Source organism: Brassica rapa, chromosome A10, assembly GCF_000309985.2.
Source record: "Brassica rapa cultivar Chiifu-401-42 chromosome A10, CAAS_Brap_v3.01, whole genome shotgun sequence".
Lineage (NCBI taxonomy): Eukaryota > Viridiplantae > Streptophyta > Magnoliopsida > Brassicales > Brassicaceae > Brassica > Brassica rapa.
Window position 1 is genome coordinate 9,041,050 of NC_024804.2, and position 21,471 is coordinate 9,062,520.

General features: G+C 35.8%; 4 protein-coding genes across 6 annotated transcripts; 2 read left to right on the forward strand and 2 right to left on the reverse strand.

Moving 5' to 3' along the window:
• Positions 1–6,568: 6,568 nt before the first annotated feature.
• Positions 6,569–8,889, forward strand: LOC103844748 (putative pentatricopeptide repeat-containing protein At5g52630). Its single transcript, XM_009121556.2, has one exon. It carries the CDS (start codon positions 6,968–6,970, stop codon positions 8,741–8,743), a length of 1,776 nt encoding a protein of 591 aa, XP_009119804.1. The 5' UTR covers positions 6,569–6,967; the 3' UTR covers positions 8,744–8,889.
• Positions 8,890–10,188: 1,299 nt separating this feature from the next.
• Positions 10,189–13,190, forward strand: LOC103844749 (heat shock protein 90-1). Its single transcript, XM_009121557.3, is given in 7 exon segments — positions 10,189–10,553; positions 10,556–10,633; positions 10,827–10,942; positions 10,944–10,966; positions 11,061–11,341; positions 11,411–11,510; positions 11,513–13,190. Coding segments are annotated over 7 exon segments (2,127 nt in total). The 5' UTR covers positions 10,189–10,493; the 3' UTR covers positions 12,982–13,190.
• A 378-nt stretch (positions 13,191–13,568) lies between these two features.
• Positions 13,569–15,723, reverse strand: LOC103844750 (40S ribosomal protein S10-3). Of its 2 annotated transcripts, XM_009121558.3 has the most exons (5): positions 15,241–15,719; positions 15,107–15,155; positions 14,401–14,683; positions 14,192–14,315; positions 13,569–13,766 (listed from the first exon to the last, which is right to left on the reverse strand). In XM_009121558.3, the coding sequence occupies exons 1-5, from the start codon at positions 15,241–15,243 to the stop codon at positions 13,686–13,688; spliced, it is 540 nt and encodes a 179-aa protein (XP_009119806.1). In that variant the 5' UTR covers positions 15,244–15,719; the 3' UTR covers positions 13,569–13,685. The 2 variants fall into 2 exon arrangements, with proteins under 2 accessions (XP_009119806.1, XP_033138042.1); XM_033282151.1 differs by having other exon boundaries at positions 15,107–15,723.
• Positions 15,724–16,548: 825 nt separating this feature from the next.
• On the reverse strand, positions 16,549–19,768 carry LOC103844751 (protein REVEILLE 6). Of its 2 annotated transcripts, none has more exons than XM_009121561.3 (8): positions 18,741–19,768; positions 18,323–18,380; positions 17,936–18,059; positions 17,682–17,855; positions 17,471–17,578; positions 17,277–17,386; positions 17,102–17,161; positions 16,549–16,995 (listed from the first exon to the last, which is right to left on the reverse strand). In XM_009121561.3, exons 1-8 carry the CDS (start codon positions 18,917–18,919, stop codon positions 16,894–16,896), a joined length of 915 nt encoding a protein of 304 aa, XP_009119809.1. In that variant the 5' UTR covers positions 18,920–19,768; the 3' UTR covers positions 16,549–16,893. The 2 variants fall into 2 exon arrangements, with proteins under 2 accessions (XP_009119809.1, XP_009119808.1); XM_009121560.3 differs by having other exon boundaries at positions 17,471–17,584; positions 18,741–19,437.
• Positions 19,769–21,471: the final 1,703 nt, after the last annotated feature.

Genomic DNA, 21,471 nt, shown 5'->3' on the forward strand with positions numbered 1-21,471 from the left:
AGCATTTAATTTCTAACGTTTTAGTTATCTAATGTCAATAATAAAATTTAATTTTAAATAAAAAAAAAAAATTTAAAACACTAAGATTTAATAGATTGTCGATGATAAAAATAAATTAATACTGAATCTCGTTAACTAATTTTAGTTTCTTTTCTATCATATTTCATTATATTTTCTTGGGTTTTTTGCAGAATTGACCTACAACTTAAAATCAAACACAAAACTAACCTCTTTTTTTTTGAAAATTGGTTTTGCCCTATTCACCCTACAAGTTCATATAATTTACGAAAATACCATCAAATATTTTTTTTTTCGAAAATGACATTTTTACTCTCCCACCCTCATCATCTTCAAGTAATTACAAGATTGTCATTGTCATCAATACCACAACCACCATGAACAACCAATTTGAAGCTCTTAATGCTCCCAAAATTGATTTACCCTTCTTCTTTTTCCATTCTTGTGAACTAAACACAACATATCTCTCACTTTCTCTCGACAATGAGCTAAAAAAACCCAAGATTTTGATTTTAAAATTTTTATGGTTCATAGAGTCATAGAAGCTAACGATAATGGGTCGGTCATTTTCGTTTGTGATTCTGTGTGCTTGGAGACGCCTTATGTATGCTAAGGAACTTATCTCACCAATTTAAGGTATAACATCGAGTTTTTTTCCAGATCTGTTCGTCAGACGACTTACTTGGGAAGTCGTCTGGCTGTAGACGACTTACATGGAAGTCGTCTGGTCAACGCAGAGGTTATTTTTGCAATTGATTTTGAAATCTGTAACCTGAGACGACTGAAAGTTAAGTCATCTGTTTTTGTTTGGTTTCAAAAAAATCTCCAAAGAACTTAGACTACTTACATTTCAGTCGTCATAGGTTAGTTTTGCATTTGACTGGATAATTTCAGAAGTGTGACTTCCCGAGACGACTTACATTTCAGTCGTCTGGCGAAAATTAAAATAATAATGATTTTTTAAAAGTAAACGACTTACAATTAAGTAGTCATAGGTTAGTTTTGCAATTGAAAAAAAAACTTCAAGATTTAATTATACACAGACGACTTATAATTCAGTCGTCCACGAGACGACTTACTTGTAAGTCGTCCAGGATTTTTTTTCCGAGATTCTGGTCAAACCTCGTAAATCCTGGACGACTTACAAGTAAGTCGTCTCGTGGACGACTGAATTATAAGTCGTCTGTGTATAATTAAATCTTAAAGTTTTTTTTTCAATTGAAAAACTAACCTATGACGACTTAACTGTAAGTCGTCTACTTTTAAAAAAATATTATTATTTTAATTTTCACTAGACGACTGAAATGTAAGTCGTCCAGGAAAGTCAAACTTCTGAAATAATCCAGTCAAATGCAAAACTAACCTATGACGACTGAAATGTAAGTCGTCTAGCTGTTTTGGAGTTTTTTTTTAACCAAACAATAGTAGACGACTTATTTTTCAGTCGTCCGAAATAACAGATTTCAAAGTCAATTGCAAAAATAACCTCTGCGTTGACCAGACGACTTATATTTTAGACATCTGGAATACTTAGATTGAAGTCGTCCGCGTCGTCCTAAATGAACAACTTCTCTGGAAGTCTACTAGATGACCTCCGTGGATGTCGTCTGCGTCAATGTTTAATAAACTTGCATTTTCTCTAAAACTATAAAGACTTTTTAATATTTTCTTGTTAATTCATGTTTATTAATGAATATTTGGGCTACTGAATGAAATTTATAACTTAATTGGTGATATTTATGAGGTTACCAACATTCACGTTAGTTAAAGTTTCTAACTGATCCGAGAAGACTTCCATGGAAGTCTTCTCCGCTAGTTTTTAAGTCTTCTACGTTAGTTTTTGAATAAGTTGTATTTTTAAGAGTGATAAGTAACTTCAAGATATGTAAAACTCATATTTACAAAATATGTTCTCTCCCTTAGTTTTACTAAATTTGACTAAGTTTTTCAACGCAAACTTATAAAAAATATGATATGCTTTGACTAGTTACTATTGTTTGTTTCCATCTCTTAAGTATTATTGTTATAGACAATAATGATGACTATTGTTATGAGTTGGAAGAAAGGTTAAAATGCTTCTTAAAATGTTGTATCAATATGAAGCTACCAACATTCTTGTTTATTAAGATGAGAAAAAGGCCATTGGAGTTTATTATTGCATATGAGAGATCCAAAGATAAGAAAAAGGCTACTGAAGTCTATTATTTCATTGATTTGTAAATGTGTAAACACATTGTTAGCACATTTAATACATCTTGGAAAACATTATTACTGATTTTACAAAAAATTCACAACTAAAAGAGTAGACATGCAATTCACAAAACATACCACAAACAAAACTATTATAGATCATTCCTCTACAAAGACAAGCTTGGACTCCACTTGATATGGAAGAAAACTTTGTCAGAAGACTTCCAGGAAGTCCAGACGACTTTTAAGAAGTCCAGATGACTTCCAGGAAGTTCAGACGACTTTGTCAGAAGACTTTTAGGAAGTCCAGACGACTTCCAGACGACTTTACAGGAAGTCCAGACGACTTTACATGAAGTCCAGACGACTTTACAGGAAATCCAGACGACTTTTAGGAAGTCCAGACGACTTCCAAGAAGTCCAGACGACTTTGTCAAAAGACTTCCAAGAAGTCCAGACGACTTCCAGACGACTTCCAGACGACTAACAGGTAAGTCGTCCCAGATCTAAAAAACCTGCATATTAATTCCAGATCTGAAAAACCTGCATATCCAAAAACGTTCAAATGGCTTAAAAACAGAAAAAATGAGTAGAAGATTAGATAAATATACCTTTACAAAACACACAAAAATACATATCTAAAAATAATAGATATACCTTTAAATTAGTGGAAGATGAGTACCATCTAATTAAAAACCTGCAAAAAAGATAGATTAGTAAGAAAGACATGAGACAAAACTAAAAAATTCATATAAAGTTTGGTGTTTTCAAGTCAAAGAGATTAAAGTGGGTTTGGAGAGTTTTAGTTTGGGAAAAAAGTAAGAACTTTATACAACAAGAAGTTACCAAATGAAGAAAAATCAGACATAAAAACTTACCAAAACGCTCAGATCTATTATGAAGGGGAGACTTCGTCAGAAGACTTCCATGAAGTCCAGATGACTTCCAGGAAGTCCAGACGACTTCCTGGAAGTCCAGACGACTTCCTGGAAGTCCAGACGACTTTGTCAGAAGACTTCCAAGAAGTCCAGACGACTTCGAGACGACTAACAGGTAAGTCGTCCCAGAAGTCTTCCAGATCTGAAAAACCTGCATATCAAATCCAGATCTGAAAAACCTGCATATCCAAAAACGTTCAAATGACTTAAAAATAGAGAAAATGAGTGGAAGATTAGATAAATCTACATTTATAGAACACACAAAAATACATATCTAAAATTAATAGATCTACCTTTAAATTAGTGGAAGATGAGTACCATTTGATTAAAAACCTGCAAAATAGATAGATTAGTAAGAAATACATGAGACAAAACTGAAAAATTCATATAAAGTTTGGTGTTTTCAAGTCAAAGAGATTAGAGAAAGGTTGAAGAGTTTTAGAATGATGAACATTACATTTTTGTTGCAGCCATTTGAGAGGAGGAGAGAGAATGTGTAAATTTTTCTTTATATAAGGAGACAAAAAATCTAATTAGGTTAAATATTTTTGACTCAGACGACTTCCTGTACGACATACATTTCAGTCGTCTGGTGAAGAAATTAAAACAGACGACTTATATGTAAGTCGTCCCGAAGAGTTTAATATTTTTAGCGGGAAATTAAATATTTTTAGCGGGAAACTAAAATAGAAGACTTTCCAGACGACTTACAAGTAAGTCGTCTGGTTTAAATTATTTAAGCGGGAAAATAATTTTTTTTAAAAATTTTAGGCGGGAATATTTGGACGACTTACATGTAAGTCGTCTGTTTTAATTTCTTCACCAGACGACTGAAATGTAAGTCGTCTAGACCCTAAACATAACCCATAAATTAGCTTTTATATGTCCGGTAAATGATCCGGTTAGGTTAAAACGTACATTGGTAAAATTAAAGGTTCGGTACGATGTGGACGACTGAAATATACGTCGTCCGAGTAAATTATTCAACAGACGACTGAAATATAAGTCGTCCGCACCCTAAACATAACACCTAAACTTAATTATCTAATTAAACACTTCATAAAATCAAATCAAACTTGAAAAGTGTTTACTATACACAGAAATAAACACATATAGGTGAAAACTAATTTTTGAAAAAAAAAATTTAGTTTTCCAAAATCTAACCCTAACAATACATACAATACTACAACATATGTTTGTCAAACTCCTAAACCAAAGAATATCATGAGTCACTTCTTCCACTCATCTATCTTCAAAACAAATCAATTTTATCATATTTTAATTTATATCACTTAAAACTGTTTATAATTACTTGATTTTTATTTTTCACGCATCAAAATATTTTTTTACAAGATTTATAAATTATTTTTAAAATAAACTGGTACCAGACGACTTATACTTCAGTCGTCCAGACGACTTCCAACATCTCAGGCGACTCAGACGATTTACTGGGGCTATATTCGTAAAAATGGCTTCTGTTTTTTTGTTTGGTCACAAAGGGTTGAGCTGTAATTTCACTAGGCTTTTAGGTTAGTTTTGCATTTGATTCAAGTTTGGATATAGGTTTGGGGTTAAAATCAAGTTGTGGGTTAGTTTTGGCAAAAATCTCTATCTTCTTGAGGTGGCATAATAAATGTTCATCAAAATCTAAATATCACAATAATAATTTAGTCAATATTATATATGTTTTTTTAAATGAATAAGATCAATAAATTTGATTCATGATAAAATATTATTTATTTAGACACATGTAAAAAAAATGAAAGCATGTGATTCACGAAAAAGAAGAAAACACATTCTATATGATAGAAGTTAGAACCTAGAATGCAATAATAAATGCTATTCATAATGAACAAAATACTATAAAAAAATTTAAAAAAAAGTTGAAGGATATATAAAGTATATGCGGCAGTAAGGAAAACGATAAGTTCATGAGAAAACTAAAATCCTAACTTATTATTTGTAGTACAACATTTTTAATAAAATAATTAAACAGTTATATAAAAATATTACTCATTGATTCATTTGGTGGTTCAACCAGTTGCCGGGTTGTCGAGTTTAAGAGTTTTTTATTGGATTTTTAATTAACGGATATTTTTAAGAACCCAAATTGAATTACTCGGTGGAAGAAACCTCTCATGTCCTTTGTTAAATCTAAAATGTGGGAGCTTCATGGTCTGCAGTCACTCAAACTTGTGGTGCTGCATGGGTTGTAAGTGACTCAGCTGGGACTACTCTGGTCCATAGTAGAAGAAGCTTTAGTGGTGTCCTATCAGGTGTACAAGCTGATCTTATCCCTCTGTCATGGTCTGCTGAAGCAATGGTTGATTTGAAATTCAGAAACGTTATATTTGAGTGTTGCTCAGGGAAGGTTGCTGAAATCTTTAGTAATCCTCTCAGTCATCCTCCAAATTACCATGCTATTCACTCCATTATCAGACACATTCACTCAATGCCTGGAAGCAACCTGCAGTTCGTCGCTAATTCCAGTAACACGCAGCCTCTATGATTGCGCAGAGTTTCACAAGCGACCAACGCCTTCGCCTCCAATCCTATGTGGCATGGAATGGCCCTAGATGGTTGACCGCAGTGTTATCGGAGGAAGCAACTGCTGCCTAAGCTCTTATTCTTATTCCTCTTTAAAGGAACTATTATTGTTCCCAAATGTTTGGGGGGTTTTTATGGGGTCTATTGGTTTCCAATTTGTTGTTTTGATATATTCCTCAATGACAAAAAAAAAAAAGGAAAAACTGTTTTTTTAGAGCAAAAAAATGGTAACTATGTCCCTTTAGATTAATCTATATTTTGTGTCATATTTTCCTATAACACCCTTTAATATTTTTGAAAATAAATTTAATAAATAGTTTTACAAACAAAAAAAATTTGGAAAAATAGTAACTTTTGATAAAATACCTATATGAACTTAGTGATATTTTTTCGAGTTATCAAAAAGTTAAAATTATAAATTTCAGATTATGTTCTAAATAAAGTAGAAATGACATTCTACGAAGTAGAAAACGAAATCTATTTTTTTCATTGAATCTACAATGTTTAGAATACGTGATCTACGTAAATAGGAGTATTCTAAAAATATTTAGAATACACATTCTGCGCTTAACCTATCGTTCTAAAATCTTTATAAATCAAAATCTACACATTAATATAAATCTAAAACACGTAGAAACCGACTTCTACAGATTTACTATAAATCTAAAACATGTAGAAATCAAAATCTAAACATTACTATAATTCTAAAAAACTATAGAAGCCGATTTCTACATATTAGTTGTATTCTACGGATAAGAAATCAGTTCCTAAAAATATGGAAACAAAATATTTGGGAATATTCACTTTTATATTTTGAAAAAAAAACCAATTTAAAAAAAAAAAATAAAAAAACGAAAAAAGGAACAAAAAAATAAAAAAACGAAAAAAGAATAAAAAATTACAATTTTAAGGGCATTATTGCCATTTTGAAAAAAATTAGTCTAATGGAACATAAAATAGTATAGATTAGTATAAAGGGACATAGTTACCATTTTTTTGCTCTAAAAAAACAATTTTCCCAAAAAAGAATTACTCAGTGGTTCAGTGGGTTTACCGGTCCGACCGGCGGATATAAAAACACTGGTAGGAAATCTACTCAAATTGTTGCGGTCATATGTGTTTGTCAACCACGTGACCATGAAAGATCCTACGCCAAATAAGTGAACAACTTAAGTAAATGGGCCTAACTGGCAGAGACAATTCATGACAAAATCTACCCAACAAAGGGACAACTAAACCCACTGAGGTTTTGGTTTCTCGTCGGGATCGTCCAAATGCTCGACAACGTTTCTTCAGCTTTCTTCGCCGTTCCATGCCACAACTACCATCTCATTAACGATCTCCTTCTTTCTTCAGCTCGCTCCAAATCCACTGCTAAAGGACTTCAGCTTCATGGTTATATCGTCAAATCAGGCCTCTTTCTCATCCCTCTCATCGCTAACAATCTCATCAACTTCTATTCCAAATCCCAGCTCCCACTCGATTCTCTCCGAGCTTTCGACGAAACCCAGCAAAAGAGCGCCACGACTTGGAGCTCCATCATCTCCTGCTTCGCCCAGAACGAGCTTCCATGGAAGTCCCTCGACTTCCTCAGGAAAATGATGGCCGGGAACCTCCGCCCTGATGATCGTGTTCTCCCGTCGGCTACTAAGTCCTGTGCCATTCTCAGTCGTTCTGATGTGGGAAGATCGGTTCACTGTCTCTCGATGAAGAGTGGGTACGAGTCCGATGTCTTCGTGGGGACTTCTCTTGTCGACATGTATGGGAAATGTGGAGAGGTTGCTGATGCGAGGAAGGTGTTCGACGAAATGCCTCACAGAAATGTTGTTACTTGGAGTGCGATGATTTATGGGTATGCACAGATGGGTGAGAACGAGGAAGCTTTGTTGATGTTTAAAGAAGCTTTGTTTGATAATCTTGAAGTCAATGATCACTCATTTTCAAGTGTCATCAGTGTCTGCGCTAACTCGACCCTTCTTGAGTTAGGCAGACAGGTTCAAGGTTTGTGTATTAAGTCAAGCTTCGACTCGTCTAGCTTCGTGGGAAGCTCTTTAGTCTCGTTGTATTCAAAATGTGGTGTTCTAGAAGGAGCTTATCAAGCCTTCCGCGAGACCCCCGTGAAGAATCTTGGGATTTGGAACGCGATGCTCAAGGCCTGTGCGCAACACTCGCACGTTCAACAAGTTATAGAGTTGTTTAAGAAGATGAAACGGTCTGGGTTGAAACCAAATTTTATAACTTTTCTGAACGTGCTCAATGCTTGTAGCCATGCGGGTTTGGTGGACGAAGGGAGGTACTACTTTGATATAATGAAGGAAGAATATAGAATCGAGCCGACGGATAAGCATTACGCTTCCTTGGTGGATATGTTGGCACGAGCTGGTAAGCTACAAGAAGCCCTCCAAGTCATCACGAATATGCCTATCGATCCCACGGAATCAGTGTGGGGAGCTTTACTCACGGGGTGTACACTCCACAAGAACACAGAGCTTGCAGCGTTTGCAGCAGACAAGGTCTTTGAACTAGGACCAGTGAGTTCCGGTATGCACATTTCGCTATCCAATGCTTATGCAGCCGATGGTAGATTCGAAGACGCAGCCAAAGCTAGAAAGTTGCTTCGAGACAGAGGGGAGAAGAAGGAAACAGGACTAAGTTGGGTTGAAGAAAGGAACAGAGTTCATACATTTGCAGCTGGAGAGAGACGACACGAGAGGAGCAAGGAGATCTACGAGAAGCTGGCTGAGTTAGGGGAAGAGATGGAGAAAGTGGGTTACGTTGCAGACACGAGCTTTGTTCTGAGAGAAGTGGATGGAGACGAGAAGAATCAGACCATAAGGTATCATAGCGAGAGGTTAGCTATTGCTTTTGGGCTGATCACGTTTCCGGCGGATAGGCCGATCAGGGTGATTAAGAACCTGCGAGTGTGCGGGGATTGTCATAATGCGATCAAGTTCATGTCGGTATGTACGGGGCGAGTGATCATTGTGAGAGATAACAATCGGTTTCATCGGTTCGAAGGTGGCAAGTGTTCTTGTAATGACTATTGGTGAAGGACAAATGAGAATTGGTTTATATTTTTAAACATAACGGCTAGCGGGCGGCTTCTTCTTGTTCTTGATCAGATTTGTAGGACAAAATCATAATGATTTCGAAATACCATCATAATTGTTTTATTATATATCACTAGTTACGTTAATCAAGCATATATCTGGTAGAGTACTCAAGCAAGGAGGAACTGAGCTGATTTGTATTAAACCGAATATGTTGAAAACTGAACCGTATAGGCTCTGTACGTTTGCATTGTCGCAGCGAACTAAAATGTTGTTAATTTCGCTGGTCGTAGGTTTCTATGACCTTTAACCAAATGTTGCGACTTACGACTTGATTGCACAATTGGTCGCACAATAACTTTCGACATGAGCCATGTCGTAGGTCGCAACTTAAACGAACATGGCCATATTAATATTGTTTGTTTCACTAAACTCGAATTAGACATATTTATATTTGAACTAAAATTGAATCCAAGCCAAATGATTCATGCGACATTAGACATGACCGGCTCAACATTGTTAGGGACCTTAAGACAAAAAAAAAAAATTCACTCTCTAAAATTTATATGCAGATAATATTTAAAATATTTTTAAAATTTAATCAGTAATATCTGTATATTTTGTAATGAAAATAAGACTATATACAGATCAAATAATTATGGATCTTTTTCAATTTTATTTATTATATTTATAATTTCTTTTATATATAACAATATAGATTTAAAAAAAATGGTCCCCTTAGTTATTATTATACGGGAGGACACGAGCTTGAATCCGGGGAAGTCGCACCGTTTGTCCCCCTAGTAAGCTGGCCCTGACTGTAGAGTTGAAGAAAATCGAACTGAAATATGAATTGAAACTATTTATCTAAATATGTTTAGTTTAAAATTGAGAATTTTCATATGATAACCTCATTTTAGTTTATCTTCACAAAAAAATCTATCAATGAAGAAAATTACCAAAATAAATTTTATTAAAGTATAAAAATACAAAATAAGTTTTATGTTAGGGTTAACAAATCTAGACTTAGAGTTTAGAGTTAAGGGGTGGAATTTTGGGATAGGATTTTTAAATTTTAAAAATTAAAAATTAAAATTAAATTTTTAAAAATAAAAAAAAAGTTATTTTGGTCATTTTTTCGAATGTTGTTTGTGTGACAAAAACTTAAAAATATCTATTTGAGAGAATTTTATTTTAAAATTTACCGAAGATATGTGGATGAATATAAGAAAACATGTAAGAACTACTTTGTCCATGAATGAATTCAAAAAGAGAAATTGGGTTTTTATAATTACAAACCAAAAAACTTGTAGAAGGCAAATAAATTTAAAAAAAAAATGAAATTTCTCAAACCGAAACTAATTTCTTTTCCGGCTATAAGGTTTGAAAAACCGGAAACAAACAAAAGAAGAATCTACTAGAATTTGTTGCTCACAAAGACACCTTTGGTGGGTCCCTCGAGGAAACGGTTGCTTTCATCGAAAGAGGAGGATGTGGATACTTAGCAAGAAGCTGTGACAAAAAAAAAGGATACTTAGCAAGAACGACGTCGTTTCATGGAACAATCGAGAATCCACTGGTTTCCTCGCATTCAAAAGAAGAGACTAGAACTTTTATCTCCCCTCATATAAATATATATTGTGCTTCGTTTCTCCTTGCCTGCTTAAGATAGAATCATCAAAATCTCTCGAAGCGCTCACTTAAGTTTTCTACAGCAATCTCTTCGATCTTCGTTTCCGAATCGTTGGCGATGGCGGAAGTTCAGATGGCTGACGCAGAGACCTTCGCCTTCCAGGCTGAAATCAACCAGCAATTCTCAGCTTGATCATCAACACTTTCTACAGCAACAAGGAGATCTTACTACGTGACCTCATCAGTAACTCTTCTGATGTACGTCCTCCTTAAACCTCTCCTCTGCTTATTATTCTCCTGCTTGTTCTTCCTGCTTACGATGTTCGATTAGGTTTAGTTTTAGATATCAACCTGTGCGTATTAGTTTAGGAATCGATCTCTCGATCTTGCTTGCTAATCATGGTTGAATGTAGATCATGACATTAAATAACTTGATTGTGAATATTATTAGGCTCTTGACAAGATTCGATTTGAGAGCTTGACGGATAAGAGCAAGCTCGATGGACAGCCTGAGCTCTTCATTAGGTTGGTCCCAGACAAGGCCAACAAGACGCTCTCTATCATCGACTGGCATTGGCATGACCAAAGCTGGTAACGCATTCTCATCCCTGATTTTCTTTTTATTCTCATTGAGGTTTTAGTGTTTCTTGTGCCGCTTGTTTTTGACTCCTTTGTTACTTGGCAGATCTGGTGAACAACTTGGGGACCATTGCGAGATCTGGTACCAAGGAGTTCATGGAAGCGCTCCAAGCTGGTGCTGATGTCAGCATGATTGGTCATTTTGGTGTTGGTTTCTACTCTTCTTACCTTGTTGCTGAGAAGGTTATTGTCACCACCAAGCACAATGATGATGAGCAGTACGTATGGGAGTCTCAAGCTGGTGGTTCCTTCACTGTTACAAGGGATGTGGACGGGGAACCGCTTGGTAGAGGAACTAAGATCACTCTCTTCCTCAAAGAGGATCAGGTAATGAAGTCACAGTCGAAAATTTCAGGATTGTTCTTTTGCTTATTGTGTGTTGTGTCCTTATGAGAGTGTCTGTTTGTTTAACTTGAATATCTGGAGGAGAGGAGACTCAAGGACTTGGTGAAGAAGCATTCTGAGTTCATCAGTTACCCGATTTACCTCTGGACTGAGAAACAACTGAGAAGGAGATCAGTGATGATGAGGATGAGGACGAAGCAAAGAAAGAAACTGAAGGCGAAGTTGAAGAAGTTGATGAAGAGAAGGAGAAGGACGGTAAAAAGAAGAAGAAGATCAAGGAAGTGTCTCACGAGTGGGAACTCATCAACAAGCAGAAACCAATCTGGTTGAGGAAGCCAGAAGAAATTAGCAAGGACGAGTATGCCTCGTTCTACAAGAGCCTGACCAACAACTGGGAGGATCATCTTGCCGTGAAGCACTTCGCAGTGGAGGGGCAGCTTGAATTCAAAGTGCTTCTCTTTGTTCCAAAGAGAGCTCCGTTCAATCTCTTTGACACCAGAAAGAAGCTGAACAACATCAAGTTGTATGTCAGGAGAGTGTTCATTATGGACAACTGTGAAGAGTTAATCCCAGAGTACCTCAGTTTCGTGAAAGGTGTTGTTGATTCTGATGACTTACCACTCAACATCTCCCGTGAGACTCTCCAGCAGAACAAGATCCTTAAGGTGATCAGGAAGAACCTAGTGAAGAAGTGCCTGGAGATGTTCAACGAGATTGCCGAGAAAAAAGAGGACTACAACAAGTTCTACGACACTTTCTCCAAAAATCTCAAATTGGGTATCCACGAGGACAGTCAGAACAGGTCAAAGATTGCTGATCTTCTTCGCTACCACTCGACAAAAAGCGCTGATGAGATGACGAGCTTGAAAGACTACGTGACAAGGATGAAGGAAGGGCAAAAGGACATCTTCTACATAACTGGTGAAAGCAAAAAGGCGGTAGAGAACTCTCCATTCCTGGAGAAGCTGAAGAAAAGAGGGTACGAAGTGCTCTACATGGTCGATGCTATTGATGAATACGCTGTAGGCAAGTTGAAGAAATACGATGGAAAAAAACTCGTCTCTGCAACGAAGGAAGGGTTAAAGCTTGAAGATGAGACAGAAGAAGAGAAGAAAAAGAAGGAAGAGAAGAAGAAGTCCTTCGAGAACCTCTGCAAGACAATTAAGGACATTCTCGGTGACAAGGTTGAGAAGGTCGTCGTCTCAGACAGAATTGTTTATTCTCCCTGCTGTCTTGTGACTGGGGAGTATGGATGGACTGCGAACATGGAGAACATTATGAAGGCGAAGGCTCTGAGGGATAGCAGCATGAGTGGCTACATGTCAAGCAAGAAAACCATGGAGATCAACCCAGACAATGGGATAATGGAGGAGTTGAGGAAGAGAGCTGAGGTGGACAAGAACGACAACTCTGTAAAAGATCTTGTGATGTTGCTGTTCGAGACAGCTCTATTGACATCTGGATTCAGTCTCGATGAGCCGAACACGTTTGCAGCTAGGATTCACAGGATGTTGAAGCTGGGTCTGAGCATCGATGAGGACGAGAATGTTGAGGAAGATGGTGACATGCCTGCCTTGGAGGAGGATGCTGCTGAAGAGAGCAAAATGGAGAAAGTTGACTAAGAGAACCAAATCTCGCCTTATGTTTGGTCGTTTTGAGTATTAAGAGTTCTAGTGTCTTTTGTCTTGGTGTCTTCCATGGTCGTCTGAACTTTTGTTGGTTTGTAAGCGTCTTTCCTTTTTTTTCGTGTCTGGTGCGTATGTTTGTATTATTGTCCTTTTCAAGTTAATAGTCAGCTAAGAGCTAAGTGAGTTTGTTTGTTCACTAGCAATCGCTTTTATCTAAACTGAAAACAACTGATACTAAAAAACCAACACAACTACACAAGCAAAGGAGGGAACAATTGCCGTAGAGCTATTACCTTAGCATGTTTATCTTGCTGCAACTAAAATTTTGGCAACGAAGACCTCAAGTACAGTGAACCATCAATAACAAACCAAAGTTAGATTCACTTTCAGCAAGACCGCCGCTGAACCAACAAGTTCAGCGCAAAATAAAATCACTGTTCATTCGAAGAATAACGCTAATGAACATAGACAATTTGATTTGTTAAATTGGTAAATGGTATTTTCTCATTTTATGCTCACGGGGAGTGAGAAGACAGGGGGAGAAACGCAACTTTTTCGAAATTTTCATTTTTGCTAGGCACAATTAAACTGAATTCAAATAGATTATGAAGAATTGTGGAATTTGGATTACAAAAACAAAATTTAAAAGGTGAAACAAGTCCTCCATCCTCTTACTGTCAACTAAAAACATTTCTTCTTCAAGGGAGACCTGAACCAGATGGTGCAGCTACACCATAACCTCCAGTACCACGGCCAAAACCAGGCCTGCCGCCACTTCCCTGTACAAGACAAACCACAAAAGTGTCAAAACAGTGGCAAACAATCCAAGATACGGAAAAATCACAACATAAGCTATGTACATGATATAACTAAAAGACTTTGAAATGGTTAATAGGTTAAGAAGTATCAGATATCAAGACGTTATTACTACAAATTATCAAGATCGGATGAGAGCCGAAAAGGTTAACCAGTATAGCAGGAGGTTCAGAGCACCTCCAATGGGGGGGGGGGAGGGGGGGTTCTACCCATTAGAGTTCTAAAGATTCATATGTGTATAAGTATATGTTGTATATGTGTATGTAGGTGTGGAGTCTATTATTTTGTGGAGAACCCCACCCTTAAGGTTCTTAAAACGAAAATCATCTAAGAACTAATACATTTTGAGCAAATAAAGGCAAAAGGGGAATGAATGAAGATATTTTACTTGGAAAAATAGCTGGTAATCAGCTGGAGCTCCACCCTTTTCGCCTTCACCACCACAAGGACCTGCACGATACCCATCACGGTCACCATATCTGGGACGGTCTCCTCCTTCAAAGCGAGGTCCTCTGAAATACCAACAAGAAACCACAAACTAAGTCATCATCAAAGCTCATTTAGGTAGGTAATGAGGTAAGAAAATAGTGAAATCACCTTGGGCGGTCACCAGGTGGGCCACCAAAAGGACGACCAATAGGCTTGGCAGACTTCTTCAAGGTAGCAAGAACAACATCAGAAGGAAGGTTAAGGTGAGTTCTCAAGAACTCAATCCCTTCGTTGGTGAGAAACCAGTAATAATGCATCCAAGCAAATGTCTCCCTAACATACTCCTTGGATTTGAAAGACTGCATGAGCTTGATCACTTGCAGGTTGGGTACTGACTCAATCAACGGATGCTTTGCGAGATTGAAATCTTTCTTCGCAAAGTAAACTCCTTCTACAAAACCCACATTCAAATATGATCCATCAACACAGCCTCATCTTCTAATAAGCAACGACGCAAGACAAACATTGAAACTTCTAGCAAAACAAGTTATGAAAAAATGCATTACACAAACTCAGACATTCAGACATTAACCTATAATTTGAACATTGTGCAATGTAGTTTCAGCAGTGGATTTGTCTAAACTCTAAAATGTATTAGAAGTTGAACTTGAATTTCAGAGTTCTAAACTATAACAAGAGTTTGGAACTTAACTAGATATAAGTTCGTTCTTAGATCACACTAAAAATGTTGAAATGACACTAAGAATGGTCTAATTCGTAACACCGTTTAATCCTCCAATAGCATAAGCTAAAGTAGTCACGAGTAAATATTGATACAGACATCTAGACAATAGAGAGATACGAAGGAGCGAACCTTCGAAAAGGTACTTGCAGATCTCTCTGCGGTTTTCCTCTGAGATAATCTGAAACATACAAGGAAGACGATAATTGTTAGAATTCATCCATAAAAACATGACGCGATAGATCGAAAGGAGAGCTCAAATGTACCATTGTATCGGTGGGAGAGCTTTCTCGAGAAGAGACGCAGGGAGTGGAGAGATTTAAGAGTGTAAAGAAGATAGGATTCCTCTTTCCGAAAAAGATGAATTTATATGCTTGTTTGGACTTTTAATGGACTCTGAAATTATAAAATATGGGCCTTTAAGATAGGAAAGTAGTTATCTATCATCTATATACAATTCACCAACACACAAATGGTTAAAACAAGCAAGGAGACAACCGACTGTCACCGCTAAAAGAGACTTCGTATATCGAAATCCCCTAGACTATATTTGCGAAGTGATTTTGCCACATGTCCTTTGTATAATCAGTTTCACAAAACAAATATGACATGGCTAATGAAATTGATGACATGTCTTACAGTTTAATATGACATGGACAATTGCATTTAATGTTAACTTATATTTTTGGTAATTTTTTTTAAAATATGGTAATAACTCATATATTACATTTAATGTCAATTTATATTTTTGGAAATTTTTTTAGAATATGAGAATAACTCATAAATCATCATTAAAATAAATATACCTAGACTATATTTGCGAAGTGATTTTGCCACATGTCCTTTGTATAATCATTTACACAAAACAAATATGACATGGCTAATGAAATTGATGACATGTCTTATAGTTTAATATGACATGGATAATTGCATTTAATGTTAACTTATATTTTTGGTAAATTTTTTAAAATAAGGTAATAACTCATATATTACATTTAATGTCAATTTATATTTTTGGAATTTTTTTTAGAATATGGGAATAACTCATAAATCATCATTAAAATAAATATATTCAAATGGCATAATAAATTTCGAAATATAATTTAATTATACAATTTTATTACTAAAATTTTCAAAAATGTATACAATTTTTTAAGAAAACTATAAAAATTTAATCATAAAATCATTATTTTCTTATATATCTACAAATTTTATAAATATTGTTTAATTTTGATTTTTGGTAATTGTGTAACTTTCACAAATTTATTTAATATATTTAATTAAAATAAATAAAAAAATCTATCTAAGATTATAATTTCAAATATATACATACATATTCTTAAATATAGTTTTATGTTTAATTAAATCAGATTTATATTAAAATATTGATACGAAAAAGAAAATTTGCAATATTAATAAAATTTTATTTTATTTTAAAATATAATTAATATTTATTTATTAAAAATATTTTAAATTTTTTTACTGCACATAGTGCAGGAAGACAAGTAGTTTCTTTGGAAATGGGCAGTATTAAAATAAATCATGTACACCTGATTTATTTTAAAAAGGTTATGTTGTTTCTTCGGTCTAATATTAGACTAAAATATAATGCAAGAGAACACGTCAACAGTTCTGGTCTCCATCACAGAAGACTGTTACATGCTTCAACAAAAGCTCCAAAACAAGTAGACAGAAGACGAACACTACTTTTTTTTTAAACTCAAAGATGCTACACTATACATATAACATAGATAATCCAAAAGACGTATATATATATAACAGCTCAACGCCAGCTTCATCTTCTTCATATTTACAACAAAACCCACAACAGAATCACTCTGTATTCTGTTAACCAATATGGGTTTTGCTCACATGAGACATTTCATCATAACCTTCCCCCCCCCCTTTTTTAATGAACTTCAAGTAGAGATTTCTGGTGGTTCTTTGTTTAAGGTTTTAAACACTCCACCATGATCAGCTGCTGTCTCAGAGCCGATATCATACGACGAAAGAAGCCGTCTCTGTTGTTTCGAAATCATTTAAGAGTTTTGAGGTTAGTTCTGAAATAGGGGAGGGTTTTCTAGTAAAAATTGTCTAACAGGAGTTTGCGAAGGAAGATATACTTACATGATCCTCAAAATCAGGGCTAGACAAGTTGATTGATAGATTTCTCATCAACAGTAGCACCTGTAGTGTGGGGGAACCAAATAAAACAACGATTAGGTTTTATCATTAGGTTCCATTTGAGCCGACGTGGTTTCCATTAAGATTAATGTAAAACTGGAGAGACAATGAATCATACTGTTTCAACATCTATGGGGTCCATCTTCTTCAGCTTCTGTAGATGATTACTTGCATATGGGTCAAAAACACTTCCAATGAAGCTGTATACTTGGCCAAAGTCCGGCAAAACTGAAACAAAGAAGGAGGAGCAGTTTAGTACAAAAACGGTAAGCAAGATACGGAAAAAAAAAAAGCGTGTGTAACAACGCTTACCTCTTAATGAATGGCCAGGATTTGCTTGCACATTTGTGTCCTTGTTGGATCGTGGTCTTGGAGTATTTTCAGAGCTACTAGAACAGTTGTTATTAGCTCCTGCTCCTGCTGTTTCTATCACAGAGTATTGAAGAACAATATGCTTCATTTAGCAAAAACTTTGAAAAAGGAAATGATATTAACAGTGATTGCTTGCAGATAATAATAAAACCTTTTGGGAGGGGTGTGAAGCTAATTGTTTGCACATTATTAATCCAGGGAGCCGCGGCAGCAGCAGTGGGTGGCGGAGAAGTCATCAGCATCGAAGAAGACTCGGGCCTAAACATATAACTTGGGTCATTTGGTTCAGCTGTTGATTTGAAGGATCCTGGTACTTGAGGTTGAACTGCACATGCCGGATAAAAAAATTACATAAAAATAAGCAAACAACAATGCACTTACGTTACGAGAAGCTAAATTACTCACCGTTCTTTTGAGCCTTCTGAGGATACGGATGAGCGGCTTTCCTTTTAGGCCGAGGGGGAGGGAGATGTTCAGCAGTCCCACTCTTTTGTACCTTAAGAAAATACTTCTGAGCATGACTTCTTATCTGCGATATATTAAAGAAAACCACACAATGGAGTTAAACAAGCTCACTTGTGCAATGCCAGAAAATCTACAGATGAAATCTCAGCGCGATGAGGAACAAAAGCATGTACAACTCTTGTTCCTAATAGTTCAGACAATAAAGCAGTTTTGAAAAGAATACTCTGTGAAGATATCAAACGGGAGGAAAGAACCCTATTCCAAGGTAAATCACAGATGGGCCCAAGAGAAAGACGACAGAGAGAGAGATCAAACAAGAAACTGCACCTGAATCACAGTCTTTGAGCCAATGAAAGCTTCAATCTTTTTCCAGTCTCTGTCAAACCTAAAACAAAAAAAAAAGACAAAATCATATGCATAAGGGATATATCAGAAATCAGATAATCAAGTATCAAAAAACCTAAATACATAATGTGCCCAATCCTCATGAATGCATCACACAAATACACAGTTGGAATAAGCAATGAACAGTAAGTAAGTATCATTCATAGTCTCTCAAGAAGATCCTTCCCACTATATGTATATACAAACCTTACTAGTTACAACTTCAATTACTTTCTAAACCCTCAATTCCAGTTCTACTAATCATAAAGAATAATTCCACCGCCTGCAAAGCGCAGTCGCAAATCTATTTGAAACGTTCTGAAACCAACGAGGCTGCCTGAAATGAAAGGATAAGACTCACAGCTGAAGAGCTTCGAGGAATTTGTCGTGCTCGGGCTCGGTCCAGCTCTCTCTGGACTTGGAAATGGTATAAGGCTTCCTTATCTTCTTGCTCAGATCCTCCGAAGAAGTCAAGGGTCCGATTGCAGGTACGGTCATTGTACCGTTTGGATCCAACAAAGATCCGTCTGCAGGGTTCATATTTGTAGACCAATTTTAGGGGTTTTTTTCTGCTTTTGTTCGTTCGTTGACAGTTGCGTAAAGCGAGAAATGTGGAGGAGGATGACGGCCCAGATTTATATAAAATCTATATATACATATGTGTGCGCGTTTTGTTTATCGTGTGATCCTCTGAGGTCGGTCACTTTGCTGACACTGCTGTCGCCTAATTATATTGTGCCACGTGTAAAGGTGTCAAAAATGGGTCAAACGGATCTAACCCAACCCATAACCCAAATGGATTTACTGTTAATGGATCATGGGTCAACCTAACTCATTTAATAAATAGGTTGAGTTGTCCATGACCCATTAAATTAAATAGGTTAGAAGGGTTAATGGTTGACCCATCAACCCAACATCTTTATAATGAATTATTTTTAAGTTAAGACCAAGTTGATCGTAATGAGAAAACGTTTTTTTGTGGTTTTGGCGGAAAAACGCATTTTTGCGGGAAAATGAGTTTTTGCAGTTTCGGCGGAAAAACGTGTTTTGCAGTTTTGGCGGAAAAGCGCGTTTTGTGGTTTTAGCGGAAAATGTGTTTTTGCGGTTTTGGAGAGAAAACACTTTTTGGGTTTTGGCGTAAAAACGCGTTTTTAAGAGAAAATGCGTTTTTGCGGGAAAACGCGTTTTTGAAGGAAAACGTGTTTTTGCAGGAAATTGCGTTTTTTGTGGAAAATTGCGTTTTTGCGGTTTTGGAGGGAAAACACATTTTTAGGATTTGGCGGGAAACGCGTTTTTACGGAAAACGCGATTTTGCGGGAAAACGCGATTTTGCGGGAAAAGGCGATTTTGCGGGAAAGCGTGTTTTTGCGGGAAAACACGTTTTTGCGGGAAAACATGTTTTGGCGGAAATTGCGTTTTTGCGGGAAAACGCGTTTTTGCGGGAAAACGCATTTTTGCGGGAAAACGCGTTTTGGCGGAAAATTGCGTTTTTGCGGTTTTGGCGGAAAAATGCATTTTTGCGGTTTTGGCGGTAAAACGCGTTTTTGCGGTTTTGCGGGAAAACGAGTTTTTGCGGTTTTGCGGAAAAATGAGCTTTTGCGGTTTTTGCGAAAAAATGCGTTTTTTTGCGGTTTTGACAGGAAAACTTGTTTTTGCGGTTTTGGCGGAAAAACGCGTTTTTGCGGTTTTAGCTGAAAAACGTATTTTCGTGGTTTTAGTGGAAAAACTTATTTTTGCGGTTTTGCCGGGAAACGCATTTTACCACCGAATAAATGATTGAACTTTTGAGAAAAAGAAAAAGACTAGAATAGCACCAAACCAAGTTTTTGTTCCCAAAGTAGCACTTAAGGCTCAAAGTCACAAAAATAGGTTTCATTAAAGAGGTAAATATACACTTATACCCCTTGGGTTAATTAATCCAAATCTTAGGGTTTAGAGTTACGGGGTGGGGTTTTGGAATTAGGGTTTAAAATTTTATAAAAAAATAAATACTAAAATAAAAAATAAAAATTTAAAAAACAGTTTCAAAAAGTATTTTTAAATTATAAAAAGAAAATTTGAAAAAAAATAAAAAAAAATTCAAAAATTTTTTTAAAAAATTTCGAATCTGAAAACATATAATCTGAAACTATAAAAAAAATTATTTTTTTTCATTTATTTATATTTTTATTTTATTTATTTTTATTTATTTTTGTTTGTTTTTTTAATTTTAAACCAAGGGTATTAGAGATATTTTACCCTTTAATGAATGTCATTTTTGTGACTTTCTCCTTCTATTGCTATTTTTGAGACATAAACTTCAAAAGGTGTTATTATTGACAATTGCCCTTTGAGAAACTCATGATTTTCCAATTCTATCAAACCTTAGAATTGGGTGGTTTACTCATGGTTTTTTTAATTGAAAACAAAATGGGTCAGAGTTGACTCAACCCAATAAACTCATTAACTTGTTAACCCATTAACCTATTAATCCATTAACCTATTAACCCATTAATCCATTGGATCAAAAATAAACAGTTCATTTGGGTTAATGAATCAACTTGGATTGGGTCAACCCATGGGTCATGACCCATTTTGACACCCATAGCCACGTGCTTGGCAAATATTTAGTTTCCTTTTTAATAAAGTTTTCTTTACTCCATTTTTGGCCCTATCATTTCAGAAAAAGAAATACATTTAAACTCTCGTCACCCGTGGATTTAATATTATAGCACCACAAACAAAGACTAAAGCAAGTGTTGGATTCAAAGCTGGTGTTAAAGAGTATAAATTGAATTGTTGTTGTGGAATAATAAGCTTTTTTATTTTAATGCTTGTATTTAATTTATTCGGGGCTATTAGAGCAGGATCCACTTTTTTGGGAATATGAGTCGAAGCAGATCAGTAAGAGTATTGTTCCGATAGATAACTCTTCTATAGAGTTCATTAATATCTGAACTCATCTGTTTACCCCCTTCTATCTGAATGATGGGTTATAGCAATTGCAGCCGCTGAAGCAGCTATTGGATTAGCTATAGTCTCGAGATTATGCAGGATTATACACAAAAGATCCTTTTTTGGCTCTCTCTTTAGCTCTATGGAATTAACATATC